Source organism: Oncorhynchus mykiss, chromosome 3 (assembly GCF_057628025.1).
Source record: "Oncorhynchus mykiss isolate SJ-2025 chromosome 3, ASM5762802v1, whole genome shotgun sequence".
In the NCBI taxonomy this organism is placed as follows: Eukaryota; Metazoa; Chordata; class Actinopteri; order Salmoniformes; family Salmonidae; genus Oncorhynchus; species Oncorhynchus mykiss.
The window spans coordinates 96601402-96629065 of record NC_143024.1 but is presented as its reverse complement, the minus strand read 5'-3'; the positions used below and the strand labels follow the sequence as shown (position 1 = coordinate 96629065).

General features: G+C 45.8%; 2 protein-coding genes across 3 annotated transcripts in view; both read left to right on the top strand.

Annotated features, from left to right (window-relative positions):
• The first annotated feature begins 754 nt into the window (after positions 1 to 754).
• LOC110520676 (small ubiquitin-related modifier 3) lies at positions 755 to 3920 on the top strand. The gene is made up of 4 exons (XM_021598092.3): positions 755 to 941; positions 2374 to 2502; positions 2664 to 2735; positions 2853 to 3920. Exons 1-4 carry the CDS (start codon positions 921 to 923, stop codon positions 2952 to 2954), a joined length of 324 nt encoding a protein of 107 aa, XP_021453767.2. The 5' UTR covers positions 755 to 920; the 3' UTR covers positions 2955 to 3920.
• A 3115-nt stretch (positions 3921 to 7035) lies between these two features.
• The window catches only part of si:dkey-230p4.1 (uncharacterized), a 55775-nt gene continuing 35146 nt past the window's right edge, over positions 7036 to 27664 (top strand). For both annotated transcript variants that reach the window (XM_090230754.1, XM_090230755.1), the window contains exons 1-5: positions 7036 to 7231; positions 14778 to 14959; positions 16749 to 16877; positions 17267 to 17344; positions 18081 to 18151. In XM_090230754.1, coding sequence (XP_090086880.1) covers positions 14819 to 14959; positions 16749 to 16877; positions 17267 to 17344; positions 18081 to 18151 — 419 coding nt within the window. In that variant the 5' untranslated portion in view covers positions 7036 to 7231; positions 14778 to 14818. The remainder of the gene's footprint in view (positions 7232 to 14777; positions 14960 to 16748; positions 16878 to 17266; positions 17345 to 18080; positions 18152 to 27664) is intronic.

The window sequence follows — 27664 nt, the reverse complement described above, 5'->3', positions numbered from 1 at the left end:
GAACACAGCCCTAAGCAGCTCAACTAGGAACACAACCCTAAGGAGCTCGGTTACCCTGCCGCCCCAGTATGCTGCTTACTTATTTGGAAACTCAATTTGATTTAGTGATTTGATGATTTCTTGCCTGGAACTGTCCATATATATTCATTCTGAAAAATTGTGGAGGGTTTTTTCTTTGCAGTGTTTTAATAATCAATCAATGTTTTACTGAAAGATATTTTCATTTGGGTGCAAGACAAAAGAGTTACTGAGAGAAGAACACCAGGGTTGTGTTAAGATGGCACAAATGTCAGAAAACGTTTTTTAAATGACTGCCAGCAAATATTAAAATTGTACACATTCAGGTAGAATGTACAGCACAGCACTACATTTCAACACTCCGTTTCAAAAAATGTCTACTGTTTCTTGCCTACTTGAATGCGATCCAGTCTCTTTAATAAGTGTTGTTCTGGTTAACTACTAGCCATGCTTTGTGGTTTTAGTCTGGGTTTGTGTATAAGCACTTTGTGACATCAGCTGATGTAAAAAGGCCTTTATAAACATGTGATTTGATGTTGCGTTTATATTTTTGTTCAGTGTACATTAGTCTATGATTGCCATGGCTCAAACATCTTCGAGAGGCTTCATTGATTAACGAACGTATCTTTACACACTTCATACATTGATTTATCCAGGTGATAGAATAAGCTGTCGAATTGAGCTTTTAATTCACGGGAGCGCGCATTTAAAACGATTTGCGCGCTCGTGTGAGCACGGTCACGAGAAAAAATATAGACACGTGACCCAGTGAGCCAATTAGAGTTTAAAACACCTATGCGCGCTCCTGGTCGACAAACAGAAGACGGAGAGAGTTGAAAAATAAGCGCAAACATTTAGCAATCTGTAAATTAGTACATATCAGAGCATTAACTAGCTACACAATGTCTGAAGAAAAGCCAAAGGTAAGAAATGTTCTGTGTGATTGAATATGTTCCGTATTTCCTTGTCGAGCGTACTAATATGTTAGTGATAACGGTAGGTTGCCAGATTCCGATTTGAGCGGGTAAAAAGAGAAAACAAAGGTTGTTTGATTTGTGGACATTTTGTAACGTTTTGCGTGTAGAAAATGTGGGCTAACTAGACAGTTATCTGATAGATGTAGTGTACTATTTATCTATTCCTGTTTTTGTAAAGTGATGGTTTTCAGTGAAACAGCGCCATTGTGACTTCTGCGCCCGTTGGAGTAGAGACCAACGGCGTTATCACTCTTTATGAGCTTTATGAGCTAACTAGCTAGCATGCTAACGTTAGCTGGCGCTGCCGCCCCACTGATGGCTGACCAGTTAGCCATCTAGTTAGCTGGAGCTGCCGCCAGTTATCCATCTAGGTTAGCATGGCTCTTGCTGTTAGAGCTAGCATACTAACGTTAGATGGAGCTGCCACCCTACTGATGGTTGGCCAGTTAGCCTTCTAGTTAGCTGGAGCTGCCGCCCCACTGATAACTGGCCAGTTAGCCATCTAGTTAGCATGGCTCTTGTTGTTAGAGCTAACTAGCTAAGCTATTGCTAGCTACAAAGGCTAAACACAAATGTTTGACACCGAGATATTAACTCACCGCCAGACTGAACTCGTCAACCTACCAGTGCTGTTATGCTCGTCCTACACTGCCGTTTTTTGTGACAATGTTGTGTAATTTTGCGATGCAGGGCTCCCTTACAAAAGAGACACTTTGTCCCAATGGGACTCTGCTAAAATGAAGGTACATTAAAATACAACCGTTAGCAGTGTGGTAGCTAACTTAGTTTTATTAGATGGAGTTGCCGTGACTAGTTAGCTAACATCTTCATGTTACAATGCCCGTCGAGATGCTTTAATTTTAGCCAAAAAGTTTGCTCCATCTAATGCATAACATTAACTGTTAGACTGTAGCTTTTAAGCTGGGCCCAGAAATTGGGCCCGGCTTCTATCTCAAGGCCATCAGACTGTTAAACAGCCATCACTAACATTGAGAGGCTGCTGCCCACATTGAGACCCAATCACGGTTCATTTTAAATGTCACTCTAATAATGTTTACATATCTTACATTACTCATATCACCTGTATATACAGTGTTTTATACCATCTACTGCATCTTGCCTATTCCGCTCGGTCCATCGCTTATCCATACTTATATGTACATATTCTCATTCACCCCTTCAGATTTGTGTGTATTAGGTAGTTGTGAAATTGTTAGATATTACTGCACTGTCGGAACTAGAAGCACAAGCATTTCCCTACACTCGCATTAACATCTGCTAACCATGTGTTATATCACCAATAAAATGTGATTTTGATTGGATATAAACAATGTAGCTATTGTCTCTGAAATGCACCTGTTCCCCACTGTTTTTTCAGGAAGGAGTGAAGACTGAAAACGACCACATCAACCTTAAGGTTGCAGGTCAAGATGGGTCAGTAGTCCAGTTCAAAATTAAAAGGCACACTCCGCTCAGCAAGCTGATGAAGGCGTACTGCGAAAGACAGGTGAGGCTGTCCTTAAAGTTTACATTCATCTGTACTTTTCTGCTCGTATAAGACAATGTTAAGCTTTGAGGCTGATTGTACAACCTTACAGGGCAACTCCTGACCACAGTAACTTGCTAGATGAGCCTGAGTGTTTTCTCTCCCCTCATCTTTTATTTCAGGGTTTGTCAATTAGACAGATACGGTTTAGGTTTGACGGACAGCCAATCAACGAGACCGACACACCTGCACAGGTAGGTGACACTCACTTTCGGTGTAGTCCTCTATAATGCAAAAGATACAGAAGAAGTTATAACATGTACAGATGGAGTTACAAGTCCACTGACCATTCTATGTATTTGTGTTGGCAGCTTGAGATGGAAGATGAGGATACTATTGATGTATTTCAACAACAGACTGGAGGAGGCTCCTTCCTCTCAGAGGCTTCTCTTAAAGGTGTATGGACCCTCTGAGGCGCCTCCCCCTCTGAGGACAGAAACACAGTTGATGAGCAGCAACTTTTTTAAAAATTAAATAATGGTCCTGCTTTTTTTTGTGTGATTGATCTGCTCGTAGCCATGGTCTTATTCTTTTCGAGCTGGATTTCATGCCACCAATCCACAAATGTCTTGTTTATATTCATATTGAGGATGGACTATAAACTGCTTGTTTTGGAGGAGAATGTGTTTGTTTCACACACGGGACAATGGGGATGTGGGGGGTTCAACTCATTCAGGCTTTGTCCCAACTGGCTCTCTATTCCTCTTATAGTGCTCTACACTAAACAAAGTAGTGCACTATAGGGTGCCATTTGGGACACATATTAAATCTACCATAGGTTGAGGGACTTAGTGTTGAACAGGTCTCATAATATGCAAAATTATATTTTTTATTTTTGTCTGCTGTTTTTAAGTACATTTTGCAAAATATACAGTCCAAGTGATCACTTGTAATTTTAAACCTGTACAATGTGTTGAAGGAATATTGGTGAATGGGGTGCTCTACTGCTGGTGCCATTAGATTGAATTGCTTTGTCTCTGGAACAAAGGCTTTACTAAAGTGAACAGAAACGTCTATGATGGAAAAGAGTTTCAGGTCTATTTTCAACATCGCTTGAAAGAATGCAACTTACCTTTCACATGTCTGTTTGGTTTCTACCCCCTCACCCCTTCCACACATATTTAAGGGAAGTAGTTGAGCTCCTGGTTTTAGCCCATCCCTCAATCAATATTTTGTGACAAAATAAAAGGGAATCCACCATGACTTCAACAACCTTTGACCTTTTTGTTTCTAATCAGACTTGATGAATCTTCCCACCTGCCTTCAGACTGTTGTGGTGGACTTGAATAGGCAGCACGGGTCCACTAGTCCTTATGTTGCTCTAATGATTTGTACATTGTCTTTTACTACTGTATACAATAAATATAGTTTGGTACTCAGCTACCTTGTTTTTTTCCTTTTGGCTGCTGTATGAGGGGCTGAAAGACTTGCTGTCTTCCTAGGCCACTTTAGGAAATTTCAAACCGCACATCTTATCAAATAGGAAAAAGTACATGGATGGTAATTAACTGTTTGGTCATTCACTTCACACAGAGCGAGTCAAGCCGTGTTTGTGAAGCTACAGTACTTCCAGCAAGGGGTGCTGTCAGCTGTTTGTTTATTCTTCAGCATTTTCTGGAGGCTGTATTTAACTAGGCAAGTCCGTTAAGAACCCATTCTTATTTACCATAACAGCCTACCATTAAAGCCTGTCTAGAAATGACAGTAAGTCATAGCCATAAATTAAAGGAAGCTTGGCTATTAGTCATTAAACAAAAATAATCAGCTTTTCAATGACCGTGGACAGTGAAACGCTACACTGTTTCAATACCTGCAGGAATTCTCTTGATTTTACTTGTTACATCGTCAAATGCAATACGACCCCCTGAGTAGGTAGAAACTCATTCACTTCAATATGACCCCCTGAGTAGGTAGAAACTCATTCACTTCAATATGACCCCCTGAGTAGGTAGAAACTCATTCACTTCAATATGACCCCCTGAGTAGGTAGAAACTCATTCACTTCAATACGACCCCCTGAGTAGGTAGAAACTCATTCACTTCAATACGACCCCCTGAGTAGGTAGAAACTCATTCACTTCAATACGACCCCCGAGTAGGTAGAAACTCATTCTCTACGGAGAGAAGCTATGTGCAGTTGGAACAAATCTTTCCAGTGAACTTAGTGTAGAGGTTAGACACAGCCAAGTCACCTAGCAGTTTCATTTACCTGTTCTCACTTCAATAGTTCCTGAGGTTAGACACAGTGTTTGTCTATGGAGATTGCATAGTTGTGTGTTTGATTTCATACACCTGTCAGCAACAGGTGTGGCTGAACTAGAACCCACTAATTTGAAGGGATGTCCACATATAGTAAATGTAATGCATGTGAATTTGTAAATGAAGGTGGGTCATTGGAGGATATTCATGTTGTAGTTTAACTTGATATTGAGTTTCTTAAATAGAGGGGCAGATGGAGCCAATTGTAGTCAGAGGTGACTAGTCTTGCACATTTCTTTTGAAGGATGTGTAATTGATAAACCAAACCACTAATCTTTCTGATGATTCTGATGGACTTAAGCACTTTCAGACTTATGTCTGATTTCTGTGTTATTACCTATATATACTGTTATTCTGTCTATCTATTGATCGTTCAAATATTAGCTCCAAAGCAACGCGTCATGTCAGAATTATCCGTAACATCAGGTAAAGAACGGTCTGGAATTGACCAATGGGGACACCTTTAATGTCATACACAACACCATTCAATACGAGAGTGTCTAACCTATAGCGGTGAGCTTTAGACACACCCACTGCTTTAGACATGCCCACTGATTTAGACACACCCACTGTTTTAGATACACCCACTGCTGCTTTAGACACGCCCTCTGCTTTAGACACACCCACTGCTTTATATACGCCCACTGCTTTAGGCTCACCCACTGCTTTATACACGCCCACTGCTTTAGACACGCCCACTGCTTTAGACACGCCCACTCCTTCCAACACGCCCACTGCTTTAGACACACCCACCGATTTAGCCACACCCAGTTATTTAGACACGCCCACTCCTTCCAACATGCCCACTCCCTCCAACACGCCCACTCCTTCCAACACACCCACTCTTTCCAACACACCCACTGCCTTAGACACACCCACTCCTTCCAACACGCCCACTCCTTCCAACACGCCCATTCCTTCCAACACGCCCACTGCATTAGACACACCCACTCTTTCCGACACACCCACTCCTTCCAACACGCCCACTACTCAGAGACCAGTTCAGGAAGCAGCTAGCTCCACTTGCCATATTTGGTGGGGAATGGAACACTAAATGTGTAAATGTGCAGTAACTGCAGTTGACAGGTATTTTGGACGTAGTAATTGCATTATAACTGCAGTTGACTGGTATTTTGGACGTAGTAATTGCATTATAACTGCAGTTGACTGGTATTTTGGACGTAGTAATTGCATTATAACTGCAGTTGACTGGTATTTTGGACGTAGTAATTGCATTATAACTGCAGTTGACTGGTATTTTGGACGTAGTAATTGCATTATAACTGCAGTTGACTGGTATTTTGGACGTAGTAATTGCATTATAACTGCAGTTGACTGGTATTTTGGACGTAGTAATTGCATTATAACTGCAGTTGACTGGTATTTTGGACGTAGTAATTGCATTATAACTGCAGTTGACTGGTATTTTGGACGTAGTAATTGCATTATAACTGCAGTTGACTGGTATTTTGGACGTAGTAATTGCATTATAACTGCAGTTGACTGGTATTTTGGACGTAGTAATTGCATTATAACTGCAGTTGACTGGTATTTTGGACGTAGTAATTGCATTATAACTGCAGTTGACTGGTATTTTGGACGTAGTAATTGCATTATAACTGCAGTTTTACTGCAACATTACTGCAGTAAAAACATTTTTTATTTTGGATGCAGTATTTTCCGCATACTGCAGTTATACTGCACTCTATATCTGCAGTTATACTGCACTCTATATCTGCAGTTATACTGCACTCTATATCTGCAGGTATACTGCACTCTATATCTGCAGGTATACTGCACTCTATATCTGCAGTTATACTGCACTCTATATCTGCAGTTATGCTGCACTCTATATCTGCAGTTATACTGCACTCTATATCTGGAGTTATACTGCACTCTATATCTGCAGTTATACTGCACTCTATATCTGCAGTTATGCTGCACTCTATATCTGCAGGTATACTGCACTCTGACTGCAATCTTTTTCAATAAGGAAAATTTCACCTGGGAACATTCTACAACTCTGTGGTAGAACCAAAAACAGTCAACTCTGTGGTAGAACCAAAAACAGTCAACTCTGTGGTAGAACCAAAAACAGTCAACTCTGTGGTAGAACCAAAAACAGTCAACTCTGTGGTAGAACTGTGGCACCTGCTGGACACGCTCACCATCCACTAAACTAGAGGAGACTACTCCTCCGGCCACACGGTGGCGCTGTCTGCGCATGAAGGGATTCTCTTTTTACATAGCAGCGTCTGCATGGTTCCTCTGTTTTTATGTTAAGAGGTAAAGTTTACTGTTTTGAATCCTGTTGTGAGGAAGTGTTTAGGATCATCAAAAGGAGTTGAATAAATTTCATGCATATGTTTCATTTGTTACAGAAAGAGTTTGTTTACATTCACAGTATGTTTCGAAGGATCTGCTTTTAAAGGTAGGAGAGCTGTCTACTTGCTATCTTGATTGTTAGCTAACTAGTTTAGAGTATGATTCATCTGACTGTAAACTAGCTAGATAGCCAACTAACGTTAACGTTGCTTTGCAAGCTGATTATGAGAGCTCATCTCTCCAATGTCAGAACTACCTTGCTATGCTACAAGCTACTGATCTTGGCGAAGCGGTCTCACTGCATCTCAGTGCAAGAGGCGTCACTGCAGTCCCTGGTTCGAATCCTGGCTGCATCACATCCGGCCGTGATTGGGAGTCCCGTTGCGCCGCCGGGTTTGGATGGGGCAGGCCGTCATTGTAAATAATAGTTTGTTCTTAAATAACTGACTTGCATAGTTAAATAAAGGTCATAAAAACGTGGGCCATGGTTGAGTTTTTAAAGCTAGCCATCTACTGTATCTTCGCTACTAACCAACTCTGGGTCTATGGGGCTCTGCCTGCTTCAATGTTTCGCCTTTTATCGTTGTGGTTCTGCTTACGAATTCATTTTCTGCTGAACTGATATCTCTAACATGAACTTATCTATAACATTATGAACTGCTGAATAAAGGAGGCTCACAATGTATTGGAGTTTTACTCACTGTCAACATGATCTACCCTGACGCACTTCAAATCAAATTAGGTCTGGACGATATGGACAACATATCATATTGTCTGTTTTTTTATTAGACGGTTATACAGTATTTTATGTTTTAGAATAATAAACGTTTAAAAAATGTTCTTTATGAGTAGTGCGTGACCCTAGGGTGGCAACACATACTGACTGTACATTCTGAGTGTTATATACTGTTCAATTAAACTTTAACCCAAAATTATTTTCAGCATTTAAATCAATTTCTGCATTTCCTGCACTCATGTGAGATCATTTCCATACTGCCACGTAGGGCTGGACGATATGGACAAACAATCTAGGCCTTATTTTTAAACACATGTTGGAATTGCAATTTGACTTGTGATTTAGAGCAAAACACTTGGGTGAACTGTTGGAATCGTGGAAAATAATGATTATTTTAATTCTATAGTTACAAGTGGGCACTTCGAATACAATTTGACATGACAACAAATGAAAATGCCAGGGAGGAGTTATTGTCACAGGGTAGGAACCACAGTGTTTACAAGTGTTTCCTAGGGGACCCTATAATTTTTTTTGCTACATTGAATGTTTTCACTTAGCTACTTCATGAAGTTAACATATTCTTGCTTAGCGTGTTCCTCTTTGATTTAGGTTTACAACATCACTGGTATTATCAGTCCCTTTGGAAGGTATTCAGACCCCTCGACTTTTCCCACATTTTAATAGGTTACGGCCTTATTCTAAAATTGATTAAATCGTTTTTTCCCACAATCTACACACACTACCCCACAACAGGTTATTAGAGATTTTTGCTAATTTATTACAACAAAAAAAATCACATTAACATAAGTATTCAGACCCTTTACTCAGTACTTTGTTGAAGCACCTTTGGCAGTGATTACAGCCTCCAGTCTTCTTGAGTTTGATGCTACAAGCTTGGTTTCTCCCATTCTTCTCTGCAGATCCTCTCAAGCTCTGTCAGGTTGGATGGGGAGCGTCGCTGCACAGCTATTTTCATGTATCTCCAGAGATGTTCGATCAGGTTCAAGTCTGGGCTCTGGCTGGGCCACTCAAGGGCATTCAGAGACTTGTCCCGAAGCCACTCCTGTGTTTTCTTGGCTGTGTTCTTAGGGTTGTTGTCCTGTTGGAAGTTGAACCTTCGCCCCCAATCTGAGGTCCTGAGCGCTCTGGATCAGGTTTTCATTAACGATCTCTCAGTACTTTGCTCTGTTCATCTTTGCCTTGATCCTGACTAGTCTCCCAGTCTCTGCCGCTGAAAAACATCCCCACCGCATGATGCTGCCACCACCATGCTTCACAATAGGGATGGTGCCAGGTGTCCTCCAGATGTGACACTTGGCATTCAGGCCAAAGAGTTCAATCTTGGTTTCATCAGACCAGAGAATTTTGTTTCTCATGGTCTGAGAGTCCTTTAGGTGCCTTTTGGCAAACTTCAAGCAGGCTGTCATGTGCCTTTTACTGAGGAGTGGCTTCTGTCTGGCCACTCTACTATAAAGGCCTGATTGGTGGAGTGCTGCAGAGATGGTTGTCCTTCTAGAAGGTTCTCCCATCTCCACAGAGGAACTCTTGTGTTCTTGGTCACCTTCCTGTCCAAGGCCCTTCTCCCCCGATTGCTCAGTTTGGACTGGTGGCCAGCTTTAGGAAGACTGTTGGTGGTTCCAAACTTCTTCCATTTAAGAATGATGGAGGCCACTGACACAATCCTGTCTCTGAGCTCTACGGACAATGCCTTCAACCTCATGGCTTGGTTTTTGCTCTGACATGCGCTGTCAACTGTGGGACCTTATATAGACAGGTGTGTGCCTTTCCAAATCATGTCCAATCAATAGAACTTACCTCAAGTGGACTCCAATCAAGTTGTAGAAACATCTCAAGGATGATCAATGGAAACAGGATGCACCTGAGCTCAATTTTGAGTCTCATAGCAAAGGATCTGAATACTTATGTAAATAAGGTATTTCTGTTTTTTATTTTTAATACATTTGCAAAAATGTCTATAAACCTGTTTTCGGCTTTGTCATTATGGGGTATTGTGTTTATTTCAAAAATCCATTTTAGGATAAGTCTATAACGTAACAAAATGTGTAAAAAGACAAGGGGTCTGTATACTTTCCAAAGGCACTGTATAGCTAATTATGTTTTCTCTTACTCAGGGTAGCCTAGTGGTTAGTGTTGGGCCAGTAACCAGTAGGTAGCCTAGTGGTTAGTGTTGGGCCAGTAACCAGCAGGTAGCCTAGTGGTTAGTGTTGGGCCAGTAACCAGCAGGTAGCCTAGTGGTTAGTGTTGGGCCAGTAACCAAAGGTTGCAGATTGAATCACCAAGCTGATAAGGTACAAATCTGTCGTTCTGCCCCTGAACAGGCAGTTAACCCACTGTTCCCAGGCCGTCATTGAAAATAAGAATTTGTTCTTAACTGACTTGCCTAATTAAAATAAAAAAATTTAAAAAAAAATGTATTAGCTGGCTAGCGATTAGCATTAGTGGCTAACATGATTTAGGTCCAACTTGCTAAGAAAAGACAAACTAGCTGTTTGCTGATGTAGGAAACACAAACTAATAGTGTCACTATAGAACACAGGTGGATTTATATTAAGAAGCAAAGTGAAAACAGCATCGTTGTTGCATGTGCTGCATTGACCATGCAGACTGAATACAAGTCTCTCTCTGTGTTGTGTTGACCATGCAGACTGAAGTGTGCTCCTTGAGTGACGGGCGGGGGTGTATATATATATATATATATATATATATATATATATATATATATATATATATATATATATATCCTATAGAGAGACAGAGAGAGAGCGAGAGAGAGCGAGAGAGACAGAGAGAGACAGAGAGAGGGAGAGAGAGGGAGAGAGAGCGAGAGAGAGCGAGAGAGAGAGAGAGAGAGAACTCCTTGAGTGACGGGCGGGGGTGTGGAAAGAGGCATGGGGAGGGAGAGAGAGAGAGAGAGATGACTCCTTGAGTGATGGGCAGGGGTGTGGAAAGAGGCATGGGGAGGGTGTGAGATATGACTCCTTGAGTGACGGGCGGGGGTGTGGAAAGAGGCATGGGGAGGGAGAGATGACTCAAGGCATGGGGAGGGAGAGATGACTCAAGTAGCGGAGTAAACAAAAACTAAAATGGACATTACACACGGGGTATCCCATTTAACCAAACACTCAAATACCGTTATAGATGGTGAAATAAAAACCGGTCCGTGCATCAATACCGGTATATCATAAAATACGGTATACCGCCCAGCCCTAAATGAAATCACATGTTATTTGTCACATGCTTGGTAAACAACAGGTGTGGACTAACAGTGAAATGCTTGGTAAACAACAGGTGTAGACTAACAGTGGAATGCTGACTGATGGGTCCTTGGTAAACAACAGGTGTGGACTAACAGTGAAATGCTTGGTAAACAACAGGTGTAGACTAACAGTGAAATGCTTGGTAAACAACAGGTGTAGACTAACAGTGGAATGCTGACTGATGGGTCCTTGGTAAACAACAGGTGTAGACTAACAGTGGAATGCTGACTGATGGGTCCTTGGTAAACAACAGGTGTAGACTAACAGTGGAATGCTGACTGATGGGTCCTTGGTAAACAACAGGTGTAGACTAACAGTGGAATGCTGACTGATGGGTCCTTGGTAAACAACAGGTGTAGACTAACAGTGGAATGCTGACTGATGGGTCCTTGGTAAACAACAGGTGTAGACTAACAGTGGAATGCTAACTTCAACAATGAGTAACGATAACATGGCTATATACACAGGGTACCAGTACCGAGTCAATGAGTAACGATAACATGGCTATATACACAGGGTACCAGTACTGAGTCAATGAGTAACGATAACATGGCTATATACACAGGGTACCAGTACTGAGTCAATGAGTAACGATAACATGGCTATATACACAGGGTACCAGTACCGAGTCAATGAGTAACGATAACATGGCTATATACACAGGGTACCAGTACCGAGTCAATGAGTAACGATAACATGGCTATATACACAGGGTACCAGTACCGAGTCAATGAGTAACGATAACATGGCTATATACACAGGGTACCAGTACTGAGTCAATGAGTAACGATAACATGGCTATATACACAGGGTACCAGTACCGAGTCAATGAGTAACGATAATATGGCTATATACACAGGGTACCAGTACCGAGTCAATGAGTAACGATAACATGGCTATATACACAGGGTACCAGTACCGAGTCAATGAGTAACGATAACATGGCTATATACACAGGGTACCAGTACCGAGTCAATGAGTAACGATAACATGGCTATATACACAGGGTACCATACCGAGTCAATGAGTAACGATAACATGGCTATATACACAGGGTACCAGTACCGAGTCAATGAGTAACGATAACATGGCTATATACACAGGGTACCAGTACTGAGTCAATGAGTAACGATAACATGGCTATATACACAGGGTACCAGTACCGAGTCAATGAGTAACGATAACATGGCTATATACTCAGGGTACCAGTACCGAGTCAATGAGTAACGATAACATGGCTATATACACAGGGTACCAGTACCGAGTCAATGAGTAACGATAACATGGCTATATACACAGGGTACCAGTACCGAGTCAATGAGTAACGATAATATGGCTATATACACAGGGTACCAGTACCGAGTCAATGAGTAACGATAATATGGCTATATACACAGGGTACCAGTACCGAGTCAATGAGTAACGATAACATGGCTATATACACAGGGTACCAGTACCGAGTCAATGAGTAACGATAACATGGCTATATACACAGGGTACCAGTACCGAGTCAATGAGTAACGATAACATGGCTATATACACAGGGTACCAGTACCGAGTCAATGAGTAACGATAATATGGCTATATACACAGGGTACCAGTACCGAGTCAATGAGTAACGATAACATGGCTATATACACAGGGTACCAGTACCGAGTCAATGAGTAACGATAACATGGCTATATACTCAGGGTACCAGTACCGAGTCAATGAGTAACGATAACATGGCTATATACACAGGGTACCAGTACCGAGTCAATGAGTAACGATAACATGGCTATATACACAGGGTACCAGTACCGAGTCAATGAGTAACGATAACATGGCTATAAACACAGGGTACCAGTACCGAGTCAATGAGTAACGATAACATGGCTATATACACAGGGTACCAGTACCGAGTCAATGAGTAACGATAACATGGCTATATACACAGGGTACCAGTACCGAGTCAATGAGTAACGATAACATGGCTATATACACAGGGTACCAGTACCGAGTCAATGAGTAACGATAACATGGCTATATACACAGGGTACCAGTACCGAGTCAATGAGTAACGATAACATGGCTATATACACAGGGTACCAGTACTGAGTCAATGAGTAACGATAACATGGCTATATACACAGGGTACCAGTACCGAGTCAATGAGTAACGATAACATGGCTATATACTCAGGGTACCAGTACCGAGTCAATGAGTAACGATAACATGGCTATATACACAGGGTACCAGTACCGAGTCAATGAGTAACGATAACATGGCTATATACACAGGGTACCAGTACCGAGTCAATGAGTAACGATAACATGGCTATATACACAGGGTACCAGTACCGAGTCAATGAGTAACGATAATATGGCTATATACACAGGGTACCAGTACCGAGTCAATGAGTAACGATAATATGGCTATATACACAGGGTACCAGTACCGAGTCAATGAGTAACGATAACATGGCTATATACACAGGGTACCAGTACCGAGTCAATGAGTAACGATAACATGGCTATATACACAGGGTACCAGTACCGAGTCAATGAGTAACGATAACATGGCTATATACACAGGGTACCAGTACCGAGTCAATGAGTAACGATAATATGGCTATATACACAGGGTACCAGTACCGAGTCAATGAGTAACGATAACATGGCTATATACACAGGGTACCAGTACCGAGTCAATGAGTAACGATAACATGGCTATATACTCAGGGTACCAGTACCGAGTCAATGAGTAACGATAACATGGCTATATACACAGGGTACCAGTACCGAGTCAATGAGTAACGATAACATGGCTATATACACAGGGTACCAGTACCGAGTCAATGAGTAACGATAACATGGCTATAAACACAGGGTACCAGTACCGAGTCAATGAGTAACGATAACATGGCTATATACACAGGGTACCAGTACCGAGTCAATGAGTAACGATAACATGGCTATATACACAGGGTACCAGTACCGAGTCAATGAGTAACGATAACATGGCTATATACACAGGGTACCAGTACCGAGTCAATGAGTAACGATAACATGGCTATATACACAGGGTACCAGTACCGAGTCAATGTGCAGGGGTACGAGGTAATTGAGGTAGGTATGTACATATAACTAGGAATAAAGTGACTAGGCAACAGGATAGATAATAGACAGCAGCAGCAGTGAATGTGATGAGTCAACAGAGTTGGGGCAGAAAGGGTTAATGCAGATAGTCCAGGTAGATGTTACTATTCAACTAACTACTTATCAGTCTCTTGGGGGTAGAAGCTGTTTGGTTACTATTCAACTAACTACTTATCAGTCTCATGTCCTGGGGGTAGAAGCTGTTTGGTTACTATTCAACTAACTACTTATCAGTCTCATGTCCTGGGGGTAGAAGCTGTTTGGTTACTATTCAACTAACTACTTATCAGTCTCATGTCCTGGGGGTAGAAGCTGTTTGGTTACTATTCAACTAACTACTTATCAGTCTCATGGCTTGGGGGTAGAAGCTGTTCAGGGTCCTGTTGGTTCCAGACTTGGTGCATCGGTACCGCCTGCCTTCTTCATGACTGTGTTGGTGTGTTTGGACCATGATACATCCTCAGTGATGTGAGAGGGGTTTGACTTGTAATTCCTCCCCAGCTTCCTGAGTCTCTGGGGCGGGTTGACTGTCAAGGACCAGGATGGAGACGGCGCTGTTGGATGGCTGGAAGGAGGAGAGGGCGGAGCTGAGGGCGGAGGTGTCTCGCCTGCAGAATGAGCTGGCTGAGAGTCATGCTGAGAGAGAGGAGCTGGAGTCACGTGCCCAGGCCCTCACAGACAGGGTGAGTCCCCACCTCCCCAGGCCCTCACAGACAGGGTGAGTCCCCACCAGCCCAGGCCCTCACAGACAGGGTGAGTCCCCACCTCCCCAGGCCCTCACAGACAGGGTGAGTCCCCACCTCCCCAGGCCCTCACAGACAGGGTGAGTCCCCACCTCCCCAGGCCCTCACAGACAGGGTGAGTCCCCACCTCCCCAGGCCCTCACAGACAGGGTGAGTCCCCACCAGCCCAGGCCCTCACAGACAGGGTGAGTCCCCACCTCCCCAGGCCCTCACAGACAGGGTGAGTCCCCACCTCCCCAGGCCCTCACAGACAGGGTGAGTCCCCACCTCCCCAGGCCCTCACAGACAGGGTTAGTCCCCACCAGCCCAGGCCCTCACAGACAGGGTGAGTCCCCACCAGCCCAGGCCCTCACAGACAGGGTGAGTCCCCACCTCCCCAGGCCCTCACAGACAGGGTGAGTCCCCACCAGCCCAGGCCCTCACAGACAGGGTGAGTCCCTACCTCCCCAGGCCCTCACAGACAGGGTGAGTCCCCACCAGCCCAGGCCCTCACAGACAGGGTGAGTCCCCACCAGCCCAGGCCCTCACAGACAGGGTGAGTCCCCACCTCCCCAGGCCCTCACAGACAGGGTGAGTCCCCACCAGCCCAGGCCCTCACAGACAGGGTGAGTCCCCACCAGCCCAGGCCCTCACAGACAGGGTGCGTCCCCACCAGCCCAGGCCCTCACAGACAGGGTGAGTCCCCACCTCCCCAGGCCCTCACAGACAGGGTGAGTCCCCACCAGCCCAGGCCCTCACATTTGAACTCGTCTTGCGGGGCCGGACGTCAACACTGTTGAGTGGAGAATGTGTTGAGTTCTGGTCTTCTGTCGAGGCTTTCTTTTAGGACGGACCCCATTTAGTGGACTGGTTGGTTGTTTGGTCGTTATGCTTTTGGTCGACCCAGATTGCTTTAGTCGAGCAGTAAAACAAATATATATATATATATATATATAAATACATACAGTTGAAGTCGAAAGTTTACATACACCTCAGCCAAATACATTTGCAATCAGTTTTTCACAATTCCTGACATTTAATCCTAGTAAATATTCCCTTTCTTAGGTCAGTTAGGATCACCGGTTTATTTTAAGAATGTGAAATGTCAGAATAATAGTAGAGAGAATGATTTATTTCAGCTTTTATTTCTTTCATCACATTCCCAATGGGTCACAAGTTTACATACACTCAATTAGTATTTGGTAGCATTGCCTTTCAATTGTTTAACTTGGGTCAAACGTTTCAGGTAGCCTTCCACAAGCTTCCCACAATAAGTTGGGTGAATTTTGTCCCATTCCTCCTGACAGAGCTGGTGTAACTGAGTCAGGTTTGTAGGCCTCCTTGCTCACACACACGTTTTCAGTTATGCCCACTAATTTTCTACAGGAATGAGGTCAGGGCTTTGTGATGGCCACTCCAATACCTTGACATTGTTGTCCTTAAGCTATGTTTCCACAACTTTGGAAGTATGCTTGGGATCGTTGTCCATCTGTGTTGGAACACAGGAGTGATGGTTGCTGATAATGGGCCTCTATACGCCTATGTAGATATTCCATTTAAAAAATCAGCCGTTTCCAGCTACAATAGTCATTTATAACATTAACAATGTCTACACTGTATTTCTGATCAAGTTGATGTTATTTTAATGGACAAGAAATGTGCTTTTCTTTAAAAAGAAGGACATTTCTAAGTGACCCCAAACGTTTTGAACGGCAGTGTAACTAACTCTCTGTCTCTATCCCCTGGTTAGCTGTCCCAGTCCCTGGACCCGTCCCTGTGTGTGCCTCTGCGCCCGGACAGGGACTTGAGAAGGAAGATGCGAGATGGCAGAGAGAGGGAGGCCCGGCAGGCTCTACTCATCCACAAACTGCAGAACAAGGTCAAGGTTTAAAGGGTTGGCGCTGTGGGGCTATAATGGACTTGTATATGCAATGGGGTGGCAGGGTAGCCTAGTGGTTAGAGCGTTGGACTAGTAACCGGAAGGTTGCAAGTTCAAACCCCCGAGCTGACAAGGTACAAATCTGTCGTTCTACCCCTGAACAGGCAGTTTAACCCACTGTTCCTAGGCAGTCATTGAAAATAAGAATTTGTTCTTAACTGACTTGCCTAGTTAAATAAAGGTAAAATAAAATATGTTTTAAGAGCATAAAGTCATCAAGTCAATGATCTGAGCAGAATTATATAATATAATATATAATATAATAAACATGGCCGTGAAAATAATTGTTGCTCCCTTGTTTACACTGTGATCATGTGGTCTGTCGTCAGGTGGTTGAATACCGGGATCGCTGCCAGGGTTTGGAATACCAGGTGAAGACTGGAGAAAGAGAGCTCCTGAAACGTGAGGTTAGAGGGAAATCTGATGAATACTGTATTTAACCAGGTCAAACTCCATTAAGATATTGAATCTCTTTTTCAAGCTCTTGATGAAGTGTGTTTTTCAATGCTGTAGTTTATTGAATCTGCATATCAGCAGAGAGGAAGAGGCGACACGGATAAAAAAAATCGGTCTGTTTTTTTCGCCCACCAAGCGATGAGATGAGAGGTGGCTTATTTGATCGAATAGAAGTTTTGTAATGATTTGGTCGTTACGAGTGTACGTAGGAATAAGTAGGAATTGTGACATCTTGACAACTTTGAGAAAAAAACACTTTATATCAGCGTTGTGCCTGGTTGCCACAAGGTACCACAGACACAAAGTCATAAACCCATGCTATTTATACTATTTATTTTCTTAAAATTTGATTTTATACCTAACCCTAACCACACTGCTAACCTTACGCCTAACCTTAAATTAAGAACTACAAGCAAATGTTTGTTTTCATGACTTTTTATGATGTAGCCATTTTGAATTTGTGGCTGTGGTAACTAGTGGAAACCGTTGTGCCTGTTGTAAACACGCATATCTGCTCTCTTATTGGCTAGCATGGTTCCACCTGATATCGCCTCCTCCCGACTGCCTTCCATTTTTTAAATCATTTTCCCCCCAATGTTAGAGTGGCCACTACAGTATCAAGTCAATAATCTAATCTGTAAAATCAGTTAATTAGGGTTTGTCTTCTTCTGTTGTGTTGTTGTGCAGAGGAGGATCAGGGATGAGCACAGTGACTCCTTAGAGAGCGCCCTCATCAGGCTGGAGGAAGAACAGCAGAGGTGGGTGGGACACATCGTGTCTGACAATTGTGTTAAACAGACACAGAAGCTCTAACTGCGTCTGGGTTGAATAAATCACAGTTAAAGAAGATGTCCGAGTTGGAAATGTTGTTAACTGTGTCAGAGTGTTGTCAACAAACACTCTTTTCAGACCAGGTAGCTATTAGTCTTCCCAAAGTCAATCCAGAACTTAATTTATTGATTAGACAGAGAGCAGAATGTTCCATCCATGGAGTTAGACTCAACCATTACTTCCATGGTAATCGTCCCAGTCGTTTACTGGCCTACAAGCTACGCAGTAATGATCAATTAACTGATATAGCAACTATTGAATCTGAAACTGTGGAATTACAATCAGAACCCAAATGAATGAATGAAATGTTCTCCTGCTTCTTTATTTGGGAAAGATGTGAATACATCACTAATTTAGCTTTTATTAAAAACGGTAAGAATGCCCGTGTCCTCACTCGCCTCCTATGTTTGATAAATATCGATATTAAACTGTTCATCTCCAGACTTACCCAAATAGGTCCACACGGACCAAAGCGGGTTTGTTAAAAACCGTTTCTCTTCAGATAACCTCGGTCGACTATTACATGTCTTAGATGCTTCATCAGAACCAACAGCTTCTTGGCTGTATTATGTCTCGAGGCAGAAACAGGTTTTAATAGACTAGATGGTCATATCTCTGGTCTGTCTTGGAACATATGGGAATTGGCTCCAATTGTATTAATATGATTAAAGTACTATATGCCAATCTCTCAGCCATAGTTATAACAGGTAATATCTGCTCTGTTTGAAATCACTAGAAGCAGCAGACAAGGCGATGCAATTTCTCCTTTGCCATTTTTGTGATACATTGGAAAACCTGGCGATTCCTCAATCGAAAGAAATAACACCAATTTCCCTCAAATCTGCTGATCACTTCATCTCATTATACGCAGATTATATTTTACTATATCTAGACCATGTATCTCAATCACTCCCAAACACATTGAAAATCACAGATCAATTCAGCTTAATCCAAGATAATCGGCCCTACTGCCTCTCAAGACCCCGATGAAGGACTCTATCTCTACTTTTAAATATTTGGGAGTCGATCAAATCAAATGTATTTATATAGCCCTTCGTACATCAGCTGATATCTCAAAGTGCTGTACAGAAACCCAGCCTAAAACCCCAAACAGCAAGCAATGCAGGTGTAGAAGCACGGTGGCTAGGAAAAACTCCCTAGAAAGGCCAGAACTTAGGAAGAAACCTAGAGAGGAACCAGGCTATGAGGGGTGGCCAGTCCTCTTCTGGCTGTGCCGGGTGGAGATTATAACAGAACATGGCCAAGATGTTAAAATGTTCATAAATGACCAGCATGGTCAAATAATAATAATCACAGTAGTTGTCGAGGGTGCAGCAAGTCAGCACCTCAGGAGTAAATGTCAGTTGGCTTTTCATAGCCAATCATTAAGAGTATCTCTACCACTCCTGCTGTCTCTAGAGAGTTGAAAACAGCAGGTCTGAGACAGGTAGCACGTCCGGTGAACAGGTCAGGGTTCCATAGTCTCAGGCAGAACAGTTGAAACTGCAAGCCCATGTAATGCTTTGTAGGTTCAGTAAAACCTTGAAATCAGCCCTTGCCTTGACAGGAAGCCAGTGTAGGGAGGCTTCAAATCAAATCAAATCAAATTTTATTTGTCACATACACATGGTTAGCAGATGTTAATGCGAGTGTAGCGAAATGCTTGTGCTTCTAGTTCTGACAATGCAGTAATAACCAACAAGTAATCTAACTAACAATTCCAAAACTACTGTCTTGTACACAGTGTAAGGGGATAAAGAATATGTACATAAGGATATATGAATGAGTGATGGTACAGAGCAGCATAGGCAAGATACAGTAGATGGTATCGAGTACAGTATATACATATGAGATGAGTATGTAAACAAAGTGGCATAGTTAAAGTGGCTAGTGATACATGTATTACATAAGGATACAGTCGATGATATAGAGTACAGTATACACGTATGCATATGAGATGAATAATGTAGGGTAAGTAACATTATATAAGGTAGCATTGTTTAAAGTGGCTAGTGATATATTTACATCATTTCCCATCAATTCCCATTATTAAAGTGGCTGGAGTTGAGTCAGTGTCAGTGTGTTGGCAGCAGCCACTCAATGTTAGTGGTGGCTGTTTAACAGTCTGATGGCCTTGAGATAGAAGCTGTTTTTCAGTCTCTCGGTCCCAGCTTTGATGCACCTGTACTGACCTCGCCTTCTGGATGATAGCGGGGTGAACAGGCAGTGGCTCGGGTGGTTGATGTCCTTGATGATCTTTATGGCCTTCCTGTGACATCGGGTGGTGTAGGTGTCCTGGAGGGCAGGTAGTTTGCCCCCGGTGATGCGTTGTGCAGACCTCACTACCCTCTGGAGAGCCTTACGGTTGAGGGCGGAGCAGTTGCCGTACCAGGCGGTGATACAGCCCGACAGGATGCTCTCGATTGTGCATCTGTAGAAGTTTGTGAGTGCTTTTGGTGACAAGCCGAATTTCTTCAGCCTCCTGAGGTTGAAGAGGCGCTGCTGCTGCTCAAACTTGATGATTGAGTTGGAGGCGTGCGTGGCCACGCAGTCGTGGGTGAACAGGGAGTACAGGAGAGGGCTCAGAACGCACCCTTGTGGGGCCCCAGTTTTGAGGATCAGCGGGGAGGAGATGTTGTTGCCTACCCTCACCACCTGGGGGCGACCCGTCAGAAAGTCCAGTACCCAGTTGCACAGGGCGGGGTGGAGACCCAGGGTCTCGAGCTTGATGACGAGCTTGGAGGGTACTATGGTGTTGAATGCCGAGCTGTAGTCAATGAACAGCATTCTCACATAGGTATTCCTCTTGTCCAGATGGGTTAGGGCAGTGTGCAGTGTGGTTGAGATTGCATCGTCTGTGGACCTATTTGGGCGGTAAGCAAATTGAAGTGGGTCTAGGGTGTCAGGTAGGGTGGAGGTGATATGGTCCTTGACTAGTCTCTCAAAGCACTTCATGATGACGGAAGTGAGTGCTACGGGGCGGTAGTCGTTTAGCTCAGTTACCTTAGCTTTCTTGGGAACAGGAACAATGGTGGCCCTCTTGAAGCATGTGGGAACAGCAGACTGGTATAGGGATTGATTGAATATGTCCGTAAACACACCGGCCAGCTGGTCTGCGCATGCTCTGAGGGCGCGGCTGGGGATGCCGTCTGGGCCTGTAGCCTTGCGAGGGTTAACACGTTTAAATGTCTTACTCACCTCGGCTGCAGTGAAGGAGAGACCGCATGTTTTCGTTGCAGGCCGTGTCAGTGGCACTGTATTGTCCTCAAAGCGGGCACAAAAGTTATTTAGTCTGCCTGGGAGCAGGACATCCTGGTCCGTGACTGGGCTGGATTTCTTCCTGTAGTCCACGATTGACTGTAGACCCTGCCACATGCCTCTTGTGTCTGAGCCGTTGAATTGAGATTCTACTTTGTCTCTGTACTGACACTTAGCTTGTTTGATAGCCTTGCGGAGGGAATAGCTGCACTGTTTGTATTCGGTCATGTTACCAGACACCTTGCCCTGATTAAAAGCAGTGGTTCGCGCTTTCAGTTTCACGCGAATGCTGCCATCAATCCACGGTTTCTGGTTAGGGAATGTTTTAATCGTTGCTATGGGAACGACATCTTCAACGCACGTTCTAATGAACTCGCACACCGAATCAGCGTATTCGTCAATGTTGTTGTCTGACGCAATACGAAACATGTCCCAGTCCACGTGATGGAAGCAGTCTTGGAGTGTGGAGTCAGCTTGGTCGGACCAGCGTTGGACAGACCTCAGCTTGGGAGCCTCTTGTTTTAGTTTCTGTCTCTAGGCAGGGATCAACAAAATGGAGTCGTGGTCAGCTTTTCCGAAAGGGGGGCGGGGCAGGGCCTTATATGCGTCGCGGAAGTTAGAGTAACAATGATCCAAGGTCTTTCCACCCCTGGTTGCGCAATCGATATGCTGATAAAATTTAGGGAGTCTTGTTTTCAGATTAGCCTTGTTAAAATCCCCAGCTACAATGAATGCAGCATCCGGATAAATTGTTTCCAGTTTGCAAAGAGTCAAATAAGTTCATTCAGAGCCATCGATGTGTCTGCTTGGGGGGGGATATATACGGCTGTGATTATAATCGAAGAGAATTCTCTTGGAAGATAATGCGGTCTACATTTGATTGTGAGGAATTCTAAATCAGGTGAACAGAAGGATTTGAGTTCCTGTATGTTTCTTTCATCACACCATGTCACGTTAGCCATAAGGCATACGCCCCCGCCCCTCTTCTTACCAGAAAGATGTTTGTTTCTGTCTGCGCGATGCGTGGAGAAACCCGTTGGCTGCACCGCCTCGGATAGCGTCTCTCCAGTGAGCCACGTTTCCGTGAAGCAAAGAACGTTACAGTCTCTGATGTCCCTCTGGAATGCTACCCTTGCTCGGATTTCATCAACCTTGTTGTCAAGAGACTGGACATTGGCAAGAAGAATGCTAGGGAGTGGTGCACGGTGTGCCCGTCTCCGGAGTCTGACCAGAAGACCGCCTCGTTTCCCTCTTTTTCGGAGTCGTTTTTTTGGGTCGCTGCATGGGATCCACTCCGTTGTCCTGTTTGTAAGGCAGAACACAGGATCCGCGTCGCGAAAAACATATTCTTGGTCGTACTGATGGTGAGTTGACGCTGATCTTATATTCAGTAGTTCTTCTCGACTGTATGTAATGAAACCTAAGATGACCTGGGGTACTAATGTAAGAAATAACACGTAAAAAAACAAAAAACTGCATAGTTTCCTAGGAACGCGAAGCGAGGCGGCCATCTCTGTCGGCGCCGGAAGCAGAGAGAGAGAGATCAGGGTCCAGAGTAACGCAGAGGTCCTTCACAGTTTCATTTGAGACGACTGTACAACCATCAAGATTAATTGTCAGATTCAACAGAAGATCTTTGTTTCTTGGGACCTAGAACAAGCATCTCTGTTGTGTCCGAGTTTAAAATAATAAAGTTTGCAGCCATCCACTTCCTTATGTCTGAAACACATGCTTCTAACGAGGGCAATTTTGGGGCTTCACCATGTTTCATTGAAATGTACAGCTGTGTGTCATCCACGTAGCAGTGAAAGTTAACATTATGTTTTCTAATAACATTCCCAAGAGGTAAAATATATAGTGAAAACAATAGTGGTCCTAAAACGGAACCTTGAGGAACACCGAAATTTACAGTTGATTTGTCCGAGGACAAACCATTCACAGAGACAAACTGATATCTTTCCGACAGATAAGATCTAAACCAGGCCAGAACTTGTCCGTGTAGACCAATTTGGGTTTCCAATCTCTCCAAAAGAATGTGGTGATCGATAGTATCAAAAGCAACACTAAGGTCTAGGAGCACGAGGAAAGATGCAGAGCCTCGGTCTGATGTCATTTACCACCTTCACAAGTGCAGTCTCAGATGGGGGGCAGGATATGTGTGGTTGGATGGAGACATGTTGGATGGGTGTGGATGGGGGGGGGGGCAGGAAGAGAGGTTGGATAGAGACGTGGGGTTGGGGGAACAGGAAGAGAGGTTGGATGGAGGTGTGGGGTTGGGGGAACAGGAAGAGAGGTTTCATGGAGACGTGGGGTTGGGGGAACAGGAAGAGAGGTTGGATGGAGGCGTGGGGTTGGGGGAACAGGAAGAGAGGTTGGATGGAGGCGTGGGGTTGGGAGAACAGGAAGAGAGGTTGGATGGAGACGTGGGGTTGGGGGAACAGGAAGAGAGGTTGGATGGAGGCGTGGGGTTGGGGGAACAGGAAGAGAGGTTGGATGGAGGCGTGGGGTTGGGAGAACAGGAAGAGAGGTTGGATGGAGACGTGGGGTTGGGGGAACAGGAAGAGAGGTTGGATGGAGGCGTGGGGTTGGGAGAACAGGAAGAGAGGTTGGATGGAGACGTGGGGTTGGGGGAACAGGAAGAGAGGTTGGATGGAGGCGTGGGGTTAGGAGAACAGGAAGAGAGGTTGGATGGAGATGTGGGGTTGGTTGGAACAGGAGGAGAGGTTGGATGGAGGCGTGGGGTTGGGAGAACAGGATGTAGGGTGGATGGAGGCGTGGGGTTGGGGGAACAGGAAGAGGGGTTGGATGGAGGCGTGGGGTTGGGAGAACAGGAAGAGAGGTTGGATGGAGGTGTGGGGTTGGGGGAACAGGAAGATAGGTTGGATGGAGGCGTGGGGTTGGGGGAACAGGATGTAGGGTGGATGGAGGCGTGGGGTTGGGGGAACAGGATGTAGGGTGGATGGAGGCGTGGGGTTGGGAGAACAGGATGTAGGGTGGATGGAGGCGTGGGGTTGGGAGAACAGGATGTAGGGTGGATGGAGGCGTGGGGTTGGGAGAACAGGATGTAGGGTGGATGGAGGCGTGGGGTTGGGAGAACAGGATGTAGGGTGGATGGAGGTGTGGGGTTGGGAGAACAGGATGTAGGGTGGATGGAGGCGTGGGGTTGGGGGAACAGGAAGAGAGGTTGGATGGAGGCGTGGGGTTGGGGGAACAGGATGTAGGGTGGATGGAGGCGTGGGGTTGGGGGAACAGGATGTAGGGTGGATGGAGGCGTGGGGTTGGGGGAACAGGATGTAGGGTGGATGGAGGCGTGGGGTTGGGGGAACAGGAAGAGAGGTTGGATGAAAGCGTGGGGTTGGGAGAACAGGAAGAGAGGTTGGATGGAGACGTGGGGTTGGGGGAACAGGAAGAGAGGTTGGATGGAGGCGTGGGGTTGGGGGAACAGGAAGAGAGGTTGGATGGAGACGTGGGGTTGGGGGAACAGGAAGAGAGGTTGGATGGAGGCGTGGGGTTGGGGGAACAGGAAGAGAGGTTGGATGGAGACGTGGGGTTGGAGGAACAGGAAGAGAGGTTGGATGGAGACGTGGGGTTGGGGGAACAGGAAGAGAGGTTGGATGGAGACGTGGGGTTGGGGGAACAGGAAGAGAGGTTGGATGGAGACGTGGGGTTGGGGGAACAGGAAGAGAGGTTGGATGGAGGCGTGGGGTTGGGGGAACAGGAAGAGAGGTTGGATGGAGGCGTGTGGTTGGGGGAACAGGAAGAGAAGTTGGATGGAGACGTGGGGTTGGGGGAACAGGAAGAGAGGTTGGATGGAGACGTGGGGTTGGGGGAACAGGAAGAAAGGTTGGATGGAGGCGTGGGGTTGGGAGAACAGGAAGAGAGGTTGGATGGAGACGTGGGGTTGGGGGAACAGGAAGAGAGGTTGGATGGAGGCGTGGGGTTGGGGGAACAGGAAGAGAGGTTGGATGGAGGCGTGGGGTTGGGAGAACAGGAAGAGAGGTTGGATGGAGACGTGGGGTTGGGGGAACAGGAAGAGAGGTTGGATGGAGGCGTGGGGTTCGGAGAACAGGAAGAGAGGTTGGATGGAGACGTGGGGTTGGGGGAACAGGAAGAGAGGTTGGATGGAGGCGTGGGGTTGGGAGAACAGGAAGAGAGGTTGGATGGAGATGTGGGGTTGGGGGAACAGGAGGAGAGGTTGGATGGAGGCGTGGGGTTGGGAGAACAGAATGTAGGGTGGATGGAGGCGTGGGGTTGGGGGAACAGGAAGAGGGGTTGGATGGAGGCGTGGGGTTGGGAGAACAGGAAGAGAGGTTGGATGGAGGCGTGGGGTTGGGAGAACAGGAAGAGAGGTTGGATGGAGGTGTGGGGTTGGGGGAACAGGAAGAGAGGTTGGATGGAGGCGTGGGGTTGGGGGAACAGGATGTAGGGTGGATGGAGGCGTGGGGTTGGGGGAACAGGAAGAGGGGTTGGATGGAGGCGTGGGGTTGGGAGAACAGGAAGAGAGGTTGGATGGAGACGTGGGGTTGGGGGAACAGGAAGAGAGGTTGGATGGAGGCGTGGGGTTGGGAGAACAGGAAGAGAGGTTGGATGGAGGTGTGGGGTTGGGGGAACAGGAAGAGAGGTTGGATGGAGGCGTGGGGTTGGGGGAACAGGATGTAGGGTGGATGGAGGCGTGGGGTTGGGGGAACAGGATGTAGGGTGGATGGAGGCGTGGGGTTGGGAGAACAGGATGTAGGGTGGATGGAGGCGTGGGGTTGGGAGAACAGGATGTAGGGTGGATGGAGGCGTGGGGTTGGGTGAACAGGATGTAGGGTGGATGGAGGCGTGGGGTTGGGAGAACAGGATGTAGGGTGGATGGAGGCGTGGGGTTGGGAGAACAGGATGTAGGGTGGATGGTGGCGTGGGGTTGGGGGAACAGGAAGAGAGGTTGGATGGAGGCGTGGGGTTGGGGGAACAGGATGTAGGGTGGATGGAGGCGTGGGGTTGGGGGAACAGGATGTAGGGTGGATGGAGGCGTGGGGTTGGGGGAACAGGATGTAGGGTGGATGGAGGCGTGGGGTTGGGGGAACAGGATGTAGGGTGGATGGAGGCGTGGGGTTGGGGGAACAGGATGTAGGGTGGATGGAGGCGTGGGGTTGGGGGAACAGGATGTAGGGTGGATGGAGGCGTGGGGTTGGGGGAACAGGATGTAGGGTGGATGGAGGCGTGGGGTTGGGGGAACAGGATGTAGGGTGGCTGGAGGCGTGGGGTTGGGAGAACAGGATGTAGGGTGGATGGAGGCGTGGGGTTGGGGGAACAGGATGTAGGGTGGATGGAGGCGTGGGGTTGGGGGAACAGGATGTAGGGTGGATGGAGGCGTGGGGTTGGGGGAACAGGATGTAGGGTGGATGGAGGCGTGGGGTTGGGGGAACAGGATGTAGGGTGGATGGAGGCGTGGGGTTGGGGGAACAGGATGTAGGGTGGATGGTGGCGTGGGGTTGGGAGAACAGGATGTAGGGTGGATGGAGGCGTGGGGTTGGGGGAACAGGATGTAGGGTGGCTGGAGGCGTGGGGTTGGGAGAACAGGATGTAGGGTGGATGGAGGCGTGGGGTTGGGGGAACAGGATGTAGGGTGGATGGAGGCGTGGGGTTGGGGGAACAGGATGTAGGGTGGATGGAGGCGTGGGGTTGGGGGAACAGGATGTAGGGTGGATGGAGGCGTGGGGTTGGGGGAACAGGATGTAGGGTGGATGGAGGCGTGGGGTTGGGGGAACAGGATGTAGGGTGAATGGAGGCGTGGGGTTGGGGGAACAGGATGTAGGGTGGATGGAGGCGTGGGGTTGGGGGAACAGGATGTAGGGTGGATGGAGGCGTGGGGTTGGGGGAACAGGATGTAGGGTGGCTGGAGGCGTGGGGTTGGGGGAACAGGATGTAGGGTGGATGGAGGCGTGGGGTTGGGTGAACAGGATGTAGGGTGGATGGAGGCGTGGGGTTGGGGGAAAAGGATGTAGGGTGGCTCACCACATTATGTTTCTTTATCTTTATATACTGACTGTTATAACTTTTACAACTTTTATATGATCAATACTTTTATTTATGTACTTTTTTCTAAATGTTTTAGTTTATTTTTGAGTGTCAGCTATATATGATATAAACTGCCTGTTAAATTATAGGAATGTGTATATAGTACCTGGAACCACCAC

Bases quoted from the DNA above. Each gene is read 5' to 3' on its own strand.
- LOC110520676 (XM_021598092.3), top strand. From the start codon at position 921: ATGTCTGAAGAAAAGCCAAAG. The intron at 942-2,373 runs GTAAGAAATGTT...CTGTTTTTTCAG, and splicing joins TGTCTGAAGAAAAGCCAAAG to GAAGGAGTGAAGACTGAAAA. The intron at 2,736-2,852 runs GTAGGTGACACT...TTGTGTTGGCAG, and splicing joins AGACCGACACACCTGCACAG to CTTGAGATGGAAGATGAGGA.